Genomic DNA, 19,422 nt, shown 5'->3' on the forward strand with positions numbered 1-19,422 from the left:
TTGAAAAGGACACATGACTATTTGTATATCTAAACCTTTGAGGAAGTTCTTTATACCTTTTAAGCAACTCTTCTTGTTTACAAATTCCAGTATCATTGTCTCCAACATGCACTACAGAGGATGAATGTTTATGGTACCAACAACTGAACTATCAGCTTACACTATAGAATCTTTTATTGTAGCTCCTGGCAAACAGGTTCTGTTCCTAGTCTTTTTGTGCTGTTAATTTAAGTAGCTTTTATTAGAGATTATCTTTCTCTTTGCAAGCAACTAAAGGTTCAAATCTCTTAGAGACTGGTATCTCAGAGCAAAGTGAACCTGCTTTTATAAATCAACCCTGAGTTTTTTACTATGCATTGTTAATTTTGTTAGAAATAAACTCTATGTTTCTGTTGGAAAAGAATGTATACAAAAGTAAATTTATTTCATAATTTTATCATTAAAACCTTTTTGAGAGCTAACATTTGAACCCTGTTGTCTCTATAAATTATTCTTTTCTAAAATATTTTATGCTTGCATTTTCCCTTTGAGCAATGAAAATTAAATGTATATTGTGAAGTATTTTCTGAGAAATGGTTTACTTTTATGTAGGTTATTTTTTATCTTAAAATGTTGACTGCATTAAAGAATAATGTTGTATTCTCATTCATTTTCTTCTTACATAAGCTGCATAGAATTACAAATATTAGGATCTTTTGCTTTCATATGGTTTGTTATGAGTGATACAGAGTTGATGTTTGGCCCTTCATTTCTTATTTTTTGTTTTCTTATGTTTGTTTTTATGTAACCAACAATTTGTTTGATTTGTTATTTACCATGAATTCTGAGGTTAATGGGACCAGTTTGTGTCTTTCACCTACTACAAGCACTTTTCAATTGCTATGAGTGGGAGCAATCTGTCAGTGGATTTATTTGTGAGTATTTGTCTAGAGACTGATTGTTAAATGGTTCAACTACTTTCTCCTGAAGTCACCCTACAACTTCACAAATAATTTTAACTTGTTTGTTCTGATGAAGATTTTTATTGCCTTCTTCCACCACCAGATTTTGCTATGTCTTCCTATGCCCCACTTGTGGAATCAGCTTGTTCTAATACAGCATTTTTAAATATGATTTCTCAGGTATGTGATGTTTTATATCTTTCCTCAATTTCCTTTGACCTTAGTTCTATTTTGTTGCATAATAGTTCATTTTCTCCTTATTTAGTTTTCCATCACCATCTATCATTATTAGAGTTTTGGTTGAGCATTTTGCTTCCTAATTGGTTGAAAGTGCTAGAATACCCCACTCCCATTGATTATGGATTAGTTTGCTTTGGCAGACCATCAAGTAGACCAGACTGTTTATTTTCAGACTTTCATTTGTTGGGGTGTATTTTCCTGGTTTGGGGAGCACTATCTGAGTTTCCAGTGTATTTAATCAGTGGCCAATTTTCACACCTTCTTCTTACTCTTACATCTTTTCTATGGTTTTTATCTACCATACGTCTCTTTACAGACATTCTTTATCAAAATTCTGAGGATTTTTGAAGGGAAAACCATCTTCCGTATTACTTTCAAGTTGACTCGTTTTCATTCTCAACTCTTGCCTTAAATGTGTGGTTTTACTGTTGGGATCTACTGGCTCGAGATGCAGCCTTGTCAAAGGTTTGTTTGCTGACTACTTATCTTGGGGAATTATACGTAGCTCCATTTCTTTGGTGGTGGTATGTTTTTTACCATGTCTCAGACACTTTGGAAGCATGTGTGGAATCTCTGTGTCAACACACTATTCCTTCTTCTTTAGTAGCTTATTTGTTGCATTCAGAATCAACACAAACCTCTATTCATGTTTTCTTCTGGTCCTTCTCAGTTTTTACCTGTTTCTTTTTTCAGGGGTTCCATATCTTTTTATTTTCTTTGACATAAATGAGTATGATACCAACAATAGCAGTGGTTACTTGGTGGATGTCAAGTTGAGCTTGATTGTGTGACTTTGTTCCCTTTGGTGACATTTTGTCATTGATTATTGAGTTATTTGGACTTTCTGATAGGGACTTGTTCTGCAATTCCTGTCCCCTCCTCCTTTATCACAGATGCCCATTTTACTATATTTGCCTTCAGATCCCATTACCAGCCTGCATCAGTCAGAGGCAGTTCAAGACCTTCTACCTCAGCAGGCCATTGAACCTGTGAATAATCTTTCTCCTTGTTTTTATTGCAGGTTGTTTGTTGTTCCCAAGAAAACCAGAGACTGCTAGGCTGTCATAAACTTGTCCTACCTCAGTCAATTCCTAAACTTCCTTGTTTTATCATTAAATCATTTTTCACCCTCAGATGGGATTTTTCTCTGGGTTTATGGATGACCAAGATGAATGTTGCAAATGCTTACTTATGTATGCCAACTGCTCTGGTAGTCATGACCCTGTATTCAGTTTGTCCATCATGGGCTTTCTTTGGCCCCATATGTTTTGTTTTTTTTTCAGATAGTTTGAGATTTTGCTTTTCCTCTTCATTTTCTCAGGATGTGTTTTCATTATTATGTGGGTCACTGGCTACTCTTAGTTCATTTTGAACAGGAGTCATACTCTTCAGCTTCTCCAGGAGGTAACTTGAATGAGCTATTTAATCAAATTGGGAAAAGTGTCCTTCAACTTATCCAATATCTGATCCATTTGGGTGTTTTTTAACCAATTTTAGTTATTCCCAACCTTTTCTTGAACTTCATTTCATGGAGCTTTCAGTTCACCATGCTTTTACTACTCCATCTCTTACAGCTCATGAGGATTTATTACTTTTGGTGTTGTGGTATTTCGTGACTGCACTTATCCTCATAGGCAGTACTCATATATGAACTCTTCAGTGGGCTCCTCATAACCAGTAAAATATCTTGCACAGGATCATTTGAAGGCTCTTAATATCCTTCCTTCTTTCATAGTTGATCAGCTGCATTGGTGGTATGACAGAATCCACTCATCAGTGGATGTTTTGTTTCCTCCTCCTTGTCCATATTTATCTATTTTCATGGATTATTCCCTCCAGGAATGGGTGGCATGGGTCAATCAAAAGGAGACTTCAGGGTGCTGGTTGGCAGCCAAGAAGTCTTATCTTATCAACATTCTAGAGCTTTTCACTGTCCATCAGTCCTTGGATCATTTCCTCTGTCTTGCAAGACATCATCTGGTAATGATTCATTTCAAAATTTCCACAGTAGTTGCTTACTTCAATCACCCAAGTGGCACCCATTCTCAATCCCTATATTTTCATACATTGGATCTTCTTTCTTGGCTCACCTGTAGGAAATCAATATCATCATGTGTCATATTCCAAGTGCTTTCAGTCTCATTGTAGATTTTCTTTACCATCCAAACAGAATGTATCCGACAAATTGGTCTCTTGATATTATGATTTTTTGATGGCTTTGCCTTCAGTGGGGTATTCCCTCTGAAACCACTGAAGGATGCATTTGCCACATCCCTCAACCACAAACTCCTTTTCATTTGGTCTCTAGTACCTCATCTTCTAGCCCTGAATATTGATGCTTGCAGTTAAGGTTGGACCAACAGATACGTTTATGTTTATCCCCCCCTTTCATCTCCTTCCCCATGTGATTTCATTGATCTATACCACTCTGTGTCAGGTTTTTCTGGCTAGTCCTATACTGGCCAGCTCAGCAATGGTTTCCTCAACTAATCAAGCTCCAACTTACCATTCTGCTACCTCTTTCTCTGTTTCTCTCTATTTTTTGGCAACCTTGGTCATTAGTGCTCATCTTGTGTTTCCTGTCCTCCATCTTTATTCTTGGTTTTTATCTGGTCCTTGGCAAGGAGATTGGGGTTATCCTGACACATAGCTTTGTCTTTGGCTGGTTCTATCCACCTTTCCTAGGACCATGGAAATTTATCAATGTAAATAGAACAATTTTTACTTTTGGTCTCTGGGCCAGGGATTTTCTGCTGATTGGTGCATTGTTCCTTGTATTGTAGAATTTCTTACTTGATTTATTGATTGCAGATCCTTTGTCTTCTTGATTTCTAGTTATGGAGCAGCTTTATCTCTCATCTTTCATTTTTCCAGATACTGGAGCATTTTTATCTCTCCTATGCTGTCCCTGTTATTTCCTTTTCCTATTAGCCTGTAAATGTCAGTGGTCTGATTTATTTGCCATTGATGTTCACATACCCTTTATCATCCTACATATCTTATCCTTTTTTCAGATCTTTCTTTCTTCCCTAAGACCATGGCTGCTAGTTCCTTTTCTTCCATTTCTGACCTTTATCCTTATCCTGATCAAGATAGACTTCTATGTCTTGTATGTGCTCTTCATTGTTACATTGTTTGCACAGCTTCTATCCATGGTTCTTGTTGGTTTATTTGTTTACAGCTTTTTTGACAATATGATCTTACTACTTCCAGCATTATCAATTGAGTTCAGCTTTTGATTGGATTGATATTTTTTTTTGTCATCCTCCCATACTTTGTTTCAGAGATCTCATCAAATTAAACATGCTACCTTTTTCTCTGGTTTCTCATTTTCTTTGTCCATTGGAGGAAATTCTTTAGTTGGACTTTGGAGTACACCTAATACATTTTTATCCCTGAAATGGCTTCATAAATATGCTCATCCTTGACAGTATCATCCATGGGTAGCTGGCCATCCCTGCCATGTCTTGTATTGAATACATTAGTATGTATGTTTTTTAAAAATAGGGTTTTTGAATCACCCATTGCACTGTCTCAAGTGTTGAGATTCCTCCTGATTCTCCACTGTGTTCAACCCATCCTTTCTTCATGTGGAGTTTAGGACTCTACCACTTTCTAGTTCCAAGTTACTGGAGTGGTGGGCCATGAAAGCATCATCTTGAGTGGTTTGATGACATAAAATATCAATACAAAAGTACCATTCATTGCAGTGTAGGGGCAGCGGTGTTCTGTTGGTGTACGTGACATAATATCCTCCCCTATAATATATATGTGTGTGTGTGTGTGTGTGTGTGTGTGTGTGTAAACCAAAGAAATTACATGTCAAAGTGCATTTCTCTCCTTTGATTGAGATCCCTCATCCTGCTACCATGTGGAAGTTGGTTCCCACTTGCTAGGTTTTGGATTCAGAGTAAAACTAATAAAACACAAGTTCTCACACCTGTATTATGGATTTCTTATATTCCTCTCTCAATCATACTCCATCTGTGTTGTGGGTTGTGGTCAGGGTACTTGTAATTATTTTGGTTCTTTCTGTTCTGCTCTTCCTCAGTGTATTTTATTTTGCAGATGTTTTTCACCTGGGTTGGTTCCAGTTATTTTCAATGATGAAGGTGTTGATTTCTCTCTGGTAGACATCTCTTTCATTCCAAATGTCAAGTTCCTGAGAGTTTATATCATTTTCTGTTCATAACATGTATGCTGTTCTGGAATTAAAATGGCTTCAGATTCTCTCTGGTCTCATGCTTGTGTGAAGACAGTATGATCTTCATCCTGCTCTATCATGGATGTCAGCTCCCAGTGGCATGGGTTTTAGATGTAATTGACTTGCCAAGTATAGTGTGTTGCACCCTAGACACTCTACACCTGGGGCCACTCTCACTGTTATTTTTCCCATGCCAATTCAGTGTGCTTTTCTGTTTTTACACTCATGTATGTGAGACTTTTCTCAGATGAGTAACAAGTATACTTGGTTCAAAAGTACTAAGATCTCCCACATTATATCTTCAAATCTGACTCTCTTATCCCAAGACCCTTTAGACACTTCTAAAGGATGCTTCTTTTTTTCCTTGTACTGGTCTCTCCACCTATTCAATGTGGGATTCTAGCTATTAAGTAAGTGGGGGTAATATACCATATCAGAAGTTAATTTTCCTATACTGAAAATGTATTTCTGATAGGTACTTTTGCTCACACTTCCCACCCCTTCTCCCCACTGAAAACCAATGCTCCATTTTAATTTTTTGCCAAAACTCGGAAGTGAAAGTTTTCATTGTCTGTATGACACTCTCATGATGACTTGCATGAGAGACACATTGGAATGAATCATTTCCAATGGAGTGGAGTCAGAAGGCTTGTGGCATGCATAAAGATTTTTTTGCACATAAATGGCTGCATTGAACAAGAATAGCTCATTTTATGAGTGGAAGTAAGTACCTATCAGAAATACAATTCAAATACAGAAAAATTGTAATTTTCATTTGCCATCCAATATTGTGACACAGAACAGTATCTGTAATCACCCTCAGATGTGGCATGATGTGTAAGTTAACAATGTCAGTCAAATCAAGCTATTCTGTTCATAGTGTCTTATTCCACAGAAGCTTGATTTTATTTATATAATTACCAGGATATAGATATGTTTCAATCTTTCTTGTGATATACTGAAGTGATGTGAATCCTGTCATACAATTATTCTAAGACATTTGCTAAAATCTGTAGGATTGATAGATTGATTGTCAAATGTGGCAAATATTCTTCATCTTGTACTTCTATTAATTCCATCAATTTCTTTTCTATTTTATTTTGAACTGATCATTGTGGATTTCATTGTCTTTTTGTGAAACATTGAAATAATGTTTGTTCTGGTCCAAGAATGTGGTATGCAGGATGTAATCCACTGGACAGTGTTTGTCTCCAAAAAATTTTCATCTTTCATGATTGTCTCTTATGGTGGTTCTTAAGTTGAAGTCATCATTGCTCTGACAGATTAGCTCTTACAGAAAAGTTTTAAATTTCTTTTTTTTCTTGAGTTGAGGAATAATCATGTGAAATTGACTGCTGCAGTGTTCATTTAAAACGTTACATATGAACTGCATGTAGAAATGATAGACATTTCCTTCCATTTGGTATTGCTTATAAGTAATGGTTGTTTAAAGTTTTGGGGTCAATGTTCAGTTAATTTGGTCTTTTTTATCATTAAATTGACATAATATTGCTCTTTGCTTGACCACTTAGCGATTCCAGCATGAAATTATGTTAACAATGAAAAACATAGTTCTATATTTTTCTTTTCAGTTTTAATGCATGAGGTAAGCACTCAGCTAAAGCACATTGAATACTTAAAACATATTTTTCATTAGAATTAAGTGTTCATTTACATTAATGTATCTGATATAAAAGTGAAATAGGTGTTGGACAATTTGACCATAGCCTGTGAATAAAGAAGATGGGATGCAGTTTTTATTTAGCATTGTAATAAACCTTTTTAAAAATTTTTTTTATCTAAACATATCTGTGAATATATATTTAATATGTTTAAAACTTCTAGCTTAAATTTCAATAATATTTTAACTTCTTGACACATCCCACTTTAAAAACAATATTTTGAGAGCGTGATCTTTTCACATCATAAAAAGCATTACTACAGTATTTGTCTACAGAATAAAGTTCTTGTAAATTAAAAAGTGAAAAGCAAACATTTTGATCTTGTTATAAAATGTATTTAAATATGTATTAGGTATAACATGTTTATATTATAAAGACCACTAGAAAAGTGGGTATTCATGCTTCTTTTAATAATGATTCAGTACAACTAAATAAGTTAACCTTGACCATATACCACCAGTTATGAAGTAACTTCTACAAAATTCACTCGTGATTTATTCAAAGAACTTCTCATATCATTGGTAGCAGCTGTCTTTTTGGGATTTGGAATTCTGTTTCTTTTGTTGTGGGTTGGAATCTATGTATGAAACCCAGAAAAGTAAGTAAATTTTTGTTTCTTCAAAAATACTTTTCACATATTTTTAAAAGGACATTTTATGTGTTCATAAACTAAACATTCTAAAACATTAATTGTACTTGAATGTTTCTAACTAGCTTCTTGTGGCTTTTATGATCTCTTATTGAAAAGAAATTTGGTAGTTTTGTATAATTAGTTGTGTTATTCTTTTCTTAAATTTCAGTATCTTCCCCTGGAATTGCTTAACGTTAAATAAAGCATTTTTAATCAATAGAACATGCACATATATTAAACTAGAAATGTATTACTTTTAGACTTCTTTTCTAAATGTTATTTAGTAATGTGGTACTGTATCATTTTAACATTAAGATGTTTGGGCTTTTTATGCCAAATGTTAAATAATGATCTGGCACATTATTATTACAGTAAGATAGTATATGTCTGGAATTGTTGTTCCAAGTGTTGACTAAGAATGTGGAACATTATAATTTTTACATTGAGGGAACATATGTCTTGTGATTCTTATGTCAAATGTTAACTAATTAAATAATAACATTATCATTTTTCCATTAAAATAATGTGTTTAGGATCCTTGTTCTAAATGTTAAATAAGGATATGGTACATTATTATTTTTGTGTTAAAGAAGCACATCTTGGATTTGTATCTGAATTGTTATGTAATAATGTAGTACATTATTATTTTTACCTTAACCCTTTCTCAATGGACTCTGTATGATATACGAGTTGATCATCTACTCATGTGCACGTTAACTATTTGCACTATAACTTTTGATATAGCATGTGTATCTTCACAATGTTAGGTAGAGTTTTAGAAAATATTACAATTTTTTTGCACACAAAAAATCAGATTTTTAAATGAAATATTTTAGTAAAGATTTGTTTGTATAAATATCGAGTCTGTTTTGTTACTAGTCTGAGTGCAAAGTGATTTCATGTTGTGATAAAAAAAACTTTTTGTCTCAAAAATCTCTAATATTATTTGGGTAGTGTTTAAAATACATCTCAAATGTTTGTTTTCAGTAAGATTTTATATTTTATGCTATTTTTATATACCCTTAACTACGTGGGGTATAAATTGACTGACCTCTTAACCATCATAAAAAAAAATAATAAGGAAATATAAAGTCATGCTTTTTCTTGTGCCAGAATAACTACATATTACAACATGAAAATACAAATGTCTAGTCTAAGTTTCTCAAGTCTCATAACCTTATATATTTCATTTTATTTATTATTTTTATTATACTGAATGTGAATTCAGTTGCTGTTGCATGTAGGTTGCTAAGCCTTTTAAAATTTCACATGTGGAGGATATCAAACAAAATGTTTTTAAGGATTCATGTATCCAGTTTAATAACAAAAAATTGTAAATAACTGTACTGATATCATAAACTTTCACTATAATTTTTTTAAGCTTAGAAACTAAGCTGTATTTAAGTTTTAAAATATAACTATGAGCAGACTAAAGACACAACCTACCTACCTTTGTGAAGCCTTGGTTCAAAAGAATGTGGTAGCTTTTTCACAGATTGAAATGGTTGATAAAAATTGATAAAACTGGTATGGGGACATTCTAAGCTGTTGATTGATTATTGACATATCATATATTGAAGTAAGTGTAAATAAGGGACTATTTTCAAGTGGGGCCACTGTGTTTTATTCAGTACATAAGCCATACCTCAGCAAAATAGGAAGAGGTTCTTATTTTATATTTTAGCTTGTCAGTATTGATTATTTGAGTTCCTAATTGGTAGGAAATTATAGCCTTAGTATACATACCACATGACTCACAAAAAATCTATATTTAGGTGTGATATTTTACTATTTACTTTTAAATTAAGAAATTAACTCATATATAATATTAGAGTTTGAATTATAATCTCAGTTTGATTCCAGATTTATTGATACAAGTTCATAAAATAGTAGTTCAATAAAAGTTTGAATGCAAATCAACAAATGAAATGGCATGACATTTGACTCATGACCCAATGTGAAAAGGTTAAAGTAACATCCCCAATCCAACATTTACCTCCACTTACAATATTTAATATTCTCATTTATTGCTGCCCTCTATATGTGAACTTTTTCTTTACACATGCCACAAGCCTTACACTCCCCCATTTGAAATTACTGTATTCCAACATATCTCTCATACAAATTATTGTATATCATCTCTTTACCACTAGTAGCATGACATGCTCTACCAAATCTTCACTTCTTGTTTGGCAACAGTGGGGTTCAAACATTTTCTTTCATGTGCTTAATGCTTCCAATGTGATTAACTTTTTTTTCATCATGAAGTGGTTCATTTTTTAGTTTGTTTTAAATACCAGTATATGCATGCCACTTTTTTGCACTCAACAATTTGTGATCATTTTGAGTTATGTATTCCTAAGTTCACTTTACCATTTCTGGGGTCATACCAATGACCTTTTCTTTTCTTCTCAGGCCTCATGTGTGAGTGATCTGACAATGGATTTCTCTGTTTTATGTGTTATGAGACTAAATGCTACATGAGTCAATCTTTGTCCTCAGACATCACCCACACTCCTTCAAAGTAGGTTGAAATTGTTCAGAATGATGAGGATTATTATCATTTTTTTCCCACCTACAGAACTTGCCATTCCTTCCTAACTGCAGCTTGAGGAATCATCTAGGCCTGTTTTGGTCTTCATGGATCTTGCATCTTGGGTTTATGTTTTATCCCTTTTCCCTATCATTTATTCACCTCATCCTTCCTTGTTATATGAGTCATCTTCTCAACAATTTTTGGCATTTTCTCACTCATCCAATATTCAGGTATATGCAGATTAATTTGTCTCACAATTGAGGGGATCAACATTCTGCATATCCTGAGGACTTCTGATAAGGTTTCATTTTTGGATCAGCAGTTGTTGGGTTCATTGTTACCTCTTTGGTGGGCAGATCCTGAACTTAATGTTAGTCTAACAGATACCAAATATTCTTGACTTCATCTTACTCTAACTACCCTCCTGCAGTATATTTCTTCCATACATCTCCTATTGGAGGCTTTCCACAGAAAGTCTGAGGAGTTTTCTGCAGCTATCTTTCACCTTCTGTCCTCCATATTAGTCTGCATTTCATCTCAACCTTATCTTCAGGTTTTTATCTCTGGGTGGTTTACTGGTTTGTGGCCTTCTTCACTGGACTCGCCTTGGCTGCTTATGTGATTTGTCCAGCCTTTTGCTTATCATATTCCTGTTCTGGGGATGCTGTTTCATTACTGAATGGATGACTGACTCTTTTTGGCTTATTCCAAGCAGGAAATGGCCACTCATACTCATCATCTCCTTTCTGTGGTGGCTCTGGTGGACTGGTTGACCAAATTGGAGAAGTCATTCCTTTGACCCACTCAATATTTCATCCATTTGGAAGTCATTTTTTGACACTAACATCAGTTGTGCTCTGATTTCTCCTACATATATTTGTTTCATAGAATTTTAATTTATTATGCCCTCGTGGTCCAGTCACTTATAGCTTGCAAGGTTTTATCACGTGGGGATGTGGTCCTCAAGGACATCACTGATTCTTCTTGGCCATGCCCACATGAGATCCCTGCAGTGGTGGCTGTGTAAGACATATACATCACTGAGTGTGATACTTCCTTCCCCTGAGCCCAGATCTCCAAATTTTCATGAACTTTTTCTTTCAACAATGGAGGGTATGAGTCAGTCACCAGGAAGCTTTGGGTCATTGGTCTGTTGATGAAACTGTCTTGCATATCAATGTTCTTGAACTTCAAGCAGTACATTGGGCATAATACAACTTCCCTTTTCTCACTAGCTATTATCTAGTAATGGTTCATTCTGACAACTTTATAGTGGTGGCACATATCAACCATAAAGGGAACACCCAGTTCAGAGATTTGTTTTTGAACGTTGGATTTCCTGTACTAGGCAAATGCACTTTTGCTGTTGGTATGCTAATAGGGGATTTCTTTCTGATGCAGTTTGTGTGGCAGAATTTCTCAACTGACTCTTCAACTGTGAGTCTTTGATCTTCTCACTTTCCTGATATGACTACTGGCCTTATCCTATAACTTCCATTTCACTTGATACTGTAGTGTTTTCACTTTCCTTGTTCATGCTCATACATTTCTTCTGGATTTGGATGTCTCCAGATTGTGACATACTCTCACCTTTCTTTTGTTTGAACCACTTGTGCTTCTTGTTTCATCTATCCCTTAAAATATATTTCCTTCTTATATTGACCCATGGGCATCAATGGTTTGATTTGTTTGCTATTGACTTTTCAAATACCCTTTATTTCACATATCTTCTCCTTTGTTCTGATTGTTCTTTTCTCACCAAGACCTCAGCAACATGAAATATTAGTTCATCCTTTACTTCTCTTTTGCTTTTTTATTATATCATTACCTTAGACTGCATTCAGGTAGGCTTCCATGTCCAGTCAGGGCCCTTTATTGTTACTTGCATTTACTTCTATTTTTTCAGGGTACATGCAACCAACATTTTACTCTCTGAAAATTCTCCTCGTTTTATGATCTTTTACCTTCTACTCTTATGAAATGGGTCCACCTTTTGGTTCATTTGGCCTACTTTTCCCTGCCTTCTTCTTTTACCTTGTTCTCTTTCCTGAGATCTGACACCTCACCTTTATCTTTGCTTCTTGTCCAATGGAGGACTTGCACTCTCTCACCCATGGCTTCACTTGCTCACTATAGAGATGAGGTGTTCTACAAAACAGCTTGATGGTTGATCACCTTATGATAATTTGCTTCATAAACTTGCCCATTCCAGACTGTACCACCCATGGACTACATAAGTAAAGCAGAAGGGATTGCTGCCTATCTCTGCCATGCCTTGAGTGAATAACTTGGTATGGTTGCTTTTGGCCTGATGTGACGAGGTGGTTAGGGTGCTCGACTTGCGATCTGATGGTTGCAGGTTTGAATCTTCATCATACCAAGTATGCTTGCCATTTCATCCATGGAGGCATTATAATGTTAGTCAATCCCACTATCTGTTGGTAATAAAAGAGTAGCCCAAGAGTTGGCAGAAAGTGATGATGATGACTAGCTGCTTACACTGCTAAATTAGGGACAGTTACCCCAGATAACCTTTGTGTAGCTTTACATAAATTCAAAACAACAAACAAACAAACAGTGGTTACTTTTCAAAATAAGATTTTGTGGCCACCTATTGCATTGTCTTTGATGTCATTCCTTTAGGTTGGCCACAGCATTGCTGCCCTATTTTTCTCAAGTGGATATGAAAGTTTTAACTACTTTCAGTTCCAACTGCTCCTGTATGCATTCCACTAAGATAAAGTTGAAGCCATTCAGTTGAGTGTAAGATGATGGTGCAGTGTGGCCTCCATGGGAACTGAGCTATCACCTTATGTTTTACATGGCTTTCTGATGCCATTTACACAACCATGCAGTTGAGCTTTTGTTTTTATAGATGGCATGGCCTCCTGCTAACATGCACACAACTGTGGGAACTGAGCTGCCACTTTACTGGGTGATGTAGACCTTCTGCTTCTTTTATGCAAACACCAAAGTTAAGCCCTCACCTTAAGGGTTGATGTAGCCATCTGATACACTTCACATAAACACTGGAATGAGCTTTACAGTTACAGTTCACCCCTTCAGTTGGGAGTCCTCATCTCACCTTCACATGAAAGTCAGTTTCCTGCATAGATGTTTCAGATTAGAGTAAACCAATCAGTGCAAATCCTAACTAAGTTTGATTTGTCTGTCTTCCTTCCCCAATTGGTCCATCTGTGTCCTTGGTCATGGTATTAGTATGTGGAGTTGTTACAGTGCTATCTTTGACTATCGCTTATTCTCTTCATATGGAGATGTTATTACTTTTGGATGGTACTGGTCTGTGCCATTGTTGGAAGAGTTGATTTCATATGATAGACTTCCTTTTGATACTGGATGTCAATTTTCAGACTGATAGATCAGTAATGATCATCATGGCCCATTCAGAAATCAGTGTGGATCTTAATCCTTAATCCATTGAGTTTGAGGTGAAGATGGCATGATCCTCATCCTACTCTTGTGTGGATTATAGTACACTTTGAGAAGGTTTTAGATGTAGTTGAGCTACCGAGTATCATCTGCTGAGCCCCAGCCGCTTGACACTTCACAATTTCTGCCCTTGTGTGTTACACAGTCTACACATGAGTGAGGAGTAAGCTGACTCAGAAGTAGTGTGGTTCCTCTTTTCTGATCTATATCTCTTATTGTTAGGGGTATCCTATGGATGCTTTTGGAGGTACTTCTTTCATTTCCTTGCACCAGTCTCTCCTCTTCCTCAAGATGCAATTCAAGCTAATCTTGTGAGAAGAATCAAGTACTATATTGGAAGTTATAATTTTCCTATAATGAATGGATTTCTTGTAAGTATTTACCACCCCTCACACTTCCATCCATTATCACCACTTCTCCAGTCCTCACACCTTCTGCCAAACTTCAAAGTGAAGGTTCAGTAGAAGTCACATGCATTACTTGAACATGTAATGCTACTGTTGGTTAAGAGGTGATGCATGATTTGTTTGCATGAAAGATGTGTTGGAATAGAGTAATTCCAACAGGGGGGGACCATAACGCTTGTAGCATGTATAGAGAAAAAGCTCGCACATAGAGGGCAACACTGAATGAGAATTAATTTTGTGAGAGAATATAAGTATTTATCAGAAATGCATTTTTGATGTAAGAAAATTATAATGTCTAAGATACATGCTCCAAATGTTAAACAGTGACATGGTATGTTATTATGTTAAGGTAGCATGCATCTGGGATCCTTGTAGTAGTAGTTGTTAACTAATGATACGGTATGTTGTTGTTATGTTGAAGTTAAAAGTGTGAATTAGTTTACCAGTTACTCTCTATTACTTTTTTAGTGGCTTGAAGTTTAATTTTGTGTTTGAGTTAAAATAAATTCCATCGATAGTATTTGTATTTTAATCAGTATGCTATTTATATAATAAGCTGCAGAAGTTGGAAGGTCTACAAGATAAAGAGAAAAAGGATATCAGTTATTAATGTCCTTATTGTAGTAAGCAGTTCAAACATCAGGTTATATTAAACAGTTGTTCTTTAATGTAAAGATCATGTTACATAGTCCTAAAGTTTGAAGCTGTCAAACTTTAGTTTGTAATTTATGCTGATATTAAATTTTGAGTTGTCAATGTCACCAACTTTACTATTTGATTCACTCAAATATGTAACTATTTTTATAGGTGCTTTTAGATTTTGTTAGAGTTAAAATTTCAATAAATATTTATTCAAACAACATTTTATAAAAATCTTCTACAAATGAATATTACAATGTGAAGAGCATTACAGTTACAAAAGATGTCATGTTTTATAACAAAATTTGCTTCACAGAAAAGTTATTTTACAAAGTCAGGTAAAAATATGGTTTTGAGATTAATTCTATAAGAAATAAACTCATTCATGTCCAGGCATCAGAACCAGTTGTTTCTTTCTTGCTAGCTAAAGTGTATTAAAAATGTGTTAAGTAGTTAAGAATAATACAGGTCTTTATCTACTAAGTATTACATTTTCTGGCTTAAACCTTTCTTCTGGAGTTTTAATATGAAAAATATTTTAAATTGTGACAAAGTGGTGTGAGGTGTAGCCATCTGATGTTTTATTTAAATATATATATAATTTTTCTCATCATTGTTTTAACCTTTTTTTTGTTATATTCATTATCATTGTTGTTAGTTTCCCTACAGTAACTGCAATAATTGTTTCTTTAACTACAGTTGTGAGAAGTAAGCTTATTTATATCAACTTTTTATCTCCAATTTCATTAGATTGAGAAGACATACCTAAAAATAATGGATTCCAAAAAAAAAGCAAAAGGATAAATAGAAACATTGAAAAGGGTGGACCAACATATGAGTATTGGATTATTCATACAGTGTTATGTTGTAGATTACTTTGATTATATAGCTGAATTACAAACCTCTGTACACATTATTTCTGAAAATATAATTAAACCCTGCTGTTTTAAACATATTGAGTTTGTTTATTATTTACAATACTTGTCTGTCAAGTAACAAAGCAGACAAATAATTGGTTGTATGTGTGACTTTTATCAGCAATATTTTTATACCTTAAAACTATAATTTAATTACTGTTGAATAGTGGTTAAACTACAGAATTGTGGTGAGTAAATGTTGAATCATTAAGGATGACTTGTCACAAATAAATAGTATCACAAGATACTGAGTGATTTGCTTAATTTAATTCTAGATAGGTAATCTGAAACAGTGCTAATGCTGTACATGTATCATAAAGTTTGTGCTAAAACTGAGTGTTATTTTTAAAGTTTACATTTAAAACTTTGTACAAAAATACAGATTACTTTTATATTAAAATTATAAAGATTTAATTAAAGTAGTTCAACAAACAGTTTCTGGAACTTTGTAATTATTACAGTTGTAGTTTTTCTTAGTTGTTAGCCAAAATAAACATTTTCTAAAAACTGACAAAGAAAAAGACATACAGCAATGAAAGTTAGGCTAAGTTAGTGTTAATCACACTTATGGTAATAAACATGCAAATTTTCTTCAGATGTTGTAGAATCATGATACAGCTGAGGAGCATGGTTAGTTGACCGAGGTTGGAATCTTTATATCAGGCTATTAGTTTGTTTAGGGTGGGAATCTATATTTTTAATACAAACTAATAGTATTTATTATTTTATAAAGAAACAAATACCAGTATTGTAACACCTTTTGGGACATAACAATGAATAAAAAAAATTGTTTTTATTGAGGAAAGTTCAGCAAAGTGGCACAGTAGAGAAATTCTGGGGTTTATTTTCTTTGTAAAGAATCTATATAATGTAATATTTACATTTTAGATAAGAATCTAAAATATTGTTTTTAAATTGATGCTGTGTCCTTTACTACACATTAAATGCTAAACTTCTGCTGTCACAAAATGTAAGAACATTCTTTGTCACATTGATTAGTATTTTTTGTGACATTACAATCCAGAGTGGATACCATTTTTACTGTAATGACCAAATATAGTCCCAACTGTGTGTGTATAAGAGAAATCCTTGAATATTAGTTATTTAAACTTCCTTGGTAAATTCTAGCATGCACACACACAAAAGAACAACAGACATTTTAAACATAATACCAGAAATAACATTTTAAATCTTAGGGGTGCATATCACATCATAATATTTAATACAATACATATCTAGATGCAGAACCAGTGATTTGTTACAAAGTTTGACAGTCTTTAATTTATAATCTATATTATTAACATTGTCTTATTTAAATACAAATTTATAGTCTTTGTCAAATTCTCAGACCTGATCAATTAAATTGCAGCTGGCAAGAGAAGTAATATAAAAAGAAATTAATATCTATGTATTTATTTTGTTATTGTTAATTTATATTACTTTGCACGTAATGTTTTTGATAAAAGAAATGAAGACAATATAGTACTCAAGATTTATTTTTCTTTTTTTTTAATCATTAATATTTACCAAAAAGTACTTTATTAGAAATTCAGATTTTTCTGTACAAAAGACTTGTAATGTTTACTGAAAGTGGTAAATTTCATGGAGATACATAAATTGTATCATATCAGACACTGTATCAATACATCCTTATTGCATCTTCACGATGCAATATCAGTATTGTATTGCTGTATTATCATAATACATAATATCATAATAATACCTTTACTCATAATCCAGTTTAAATGTGTTTAATTTTAAACATTAATTTAATTTAATTGGTGGTCTTTTTAATTTTATATATTATTTGAATTATAGTTTAGAACCTGTATTAAACCTTGGGATTATTTTATTACATGACAATAAATTTCAGAATGGAAACAGTATAATTTATTAAAATTTCTAGATGTATATCATATAAATTAATTTATTTTTGAGGATAACATTTTTAGTATTAAATTGCTTTTATCTTTTAACACTAACTTGGATTTTGAAGTAGTGGTTTGTGATAGATTTGTGAATTGTGCTCTATTAAAATAAATATGAAAATTTACATTATAAACAGTAGTAAAACTGTATTAAAAAATGTCACATGTTGGGACTTTGGGAGGTTGTAAATTTTATTTCAGACTGATTACATGATTTATTAAAATGAAAAAAAAGCACTTTATAACTTTACACCATATAAAAATAGTTATTGGAAAACTTACCACTAGTGCACTCAACCAGTAATTATGAAGTATCATCAGATAAAGATTAATGATTTAAAATTATGTTGAATACAAACTGAAAATATTTTTATGATAATCTTATGAACAAAATCACTATTTAAATAAACATATATTTAATATAAAAATATTGTATGCTTACATTGAAGAATAGTTGTAAGTGAATAAGTATCAAAAAGTTAACCCCCTCCTCAAACATTTAATCTACTAATGTGTAATTGTATACTACTGTTTGCTTACAGGGTTTGATAAGGTTTAATGTTTGTAAAACACATAGGATTAATTACAATGAAAAAAGCTCGGTAATGTGAACATTTGAAGCATGTGTCTTATCAGTGTAATAAACTTGAAATTTTCTATCTCTTGTTGAGTTTATTATTCAAATTGAAGTTCTAATTATTTACCAAACTGAGATTGCTGTTACCATTTATTTTTTTAAGTTTTAATTTGTATGTTTGTTACTTCCCAAGAACAGATTTGACTGTTTCATATTATTTTCTGCTGTCTGTTTATGTCTTGTTTGAGGTATGGATTTCATTTTTTGCATCAACATTTCTTATAACATCTACACTCATGATGTCTCATTGCTGTAGAATATTTTTTTTTTTTTTTCATATTTATGAATACCTATCTAAATGTTTGTTGAAATTTGTTGATTTGTTATTTTTATGATTACTTATAAAGCTTGGTAGATAAAATTTATTTTCTAAATAGAACTTTGTGAGGAAATTCTGCTTGGCATATAGGTTAAGTGTTTTGATTGAATCTTTATTTTACTTGGCTTGGCAGCTCCACTGATTACATACCTGTAATTTTATTGATATTTAGATTTAATATATTGATTAATGCCATTTTCAGCATTTATTCTGTATATTTTTGTTGCATTGTGGCAACTTTCTTCCATTGCTAAAATATATAATATTAAACCTCTTTTTTGTTATGTGTCCATTTTTTTCAGTTTCTTTAAAAAAAAACTATTTAATTTCTTTTATGGTTAATTAAGTAGATGCTGGTTGATATTTGCTGTGTTATGAAATAATTGAAGGAGTTGTATCTGTGTGTGTCTGTGGTTATTATGTTCTATGATAAGCATTTTAATTTGTTAAAAATTCATGAAAACAACCATTACCTTAATTCTTTCCCAGAGTTACTATTTTCAGAAGTTAGATAAAGTCTTTATATCCATAATAAAATTTAGTATGTTTCTTCAGAAACTTTCTTTGTATATTTCTTAAAATACAAACATAGAAAAACAGCTTTTGCTTTAATTTTCTTACTCTGTAACTGGAGGTAAGAATGAATACAGTAGGAAAAAAAAATCAAATTATTCTAGACAGCTAAGTGTTTCATTATTCAAAGTAATTCAAGAGGTTTTTAAAATTTCCAAGCCATGGTGATGACTTCCATTTGTTGATGAAATAATTTATATTTCAACAAACTGAGCATGAGATCTGACTTTTAATACAAAAAAAAAACCATTTCTCTCATCATGGTAATATGAACCAATGATTCTCTGGGATAAAAATCATAAACATTTATTTTTCTTC

General features: G+C 33.0%; 1 protein-coding gene across 1 annotated transcript in view; it reads left to right on the forward strand.

Moving 5' to 3' along the window:
- kud (oligosaccharyltransferase subunit 5 kud) overlaps positions 1 to 15,685 on the forward strand; it is a 31,740-nt gene extending 16,055 nt beyond the window's left edge. The window contains exons 3-4 of the mRNA XM_076476178.1: positions 7,528 to 7,665; positions 15,481 to 15,685. Coding sequence (XP_076332293.1) covers positions 7,528 to 7,654 — 127 coding nt within the window. The 3' untranslated portion in view covers positions 7,655 to 7,665; positions 15,481 to 15,685. The remainder of the gene's footprint in view (positions 1 to 7,527; positions 7,666 to 15,480) is intronic.
- Positions 15,686 to 19,422: the final 3,737 nt, after the last annotated feature.

This window comes from Tachypleus tridentatus, chromosome 13 (assembly GCF_004210375.1).
Source record: "Tachypleus tridentatus isolate NWPU-2018 chromosome 13, ASM421037v1, whole genome shotgun sequence".
Lineage (NCBI taxonomy): Eukaryota > Metazoa > Arthropoda > Merostomata > Xiphosura > Limulidae > Tachypleus > Tachypleus tridentatus.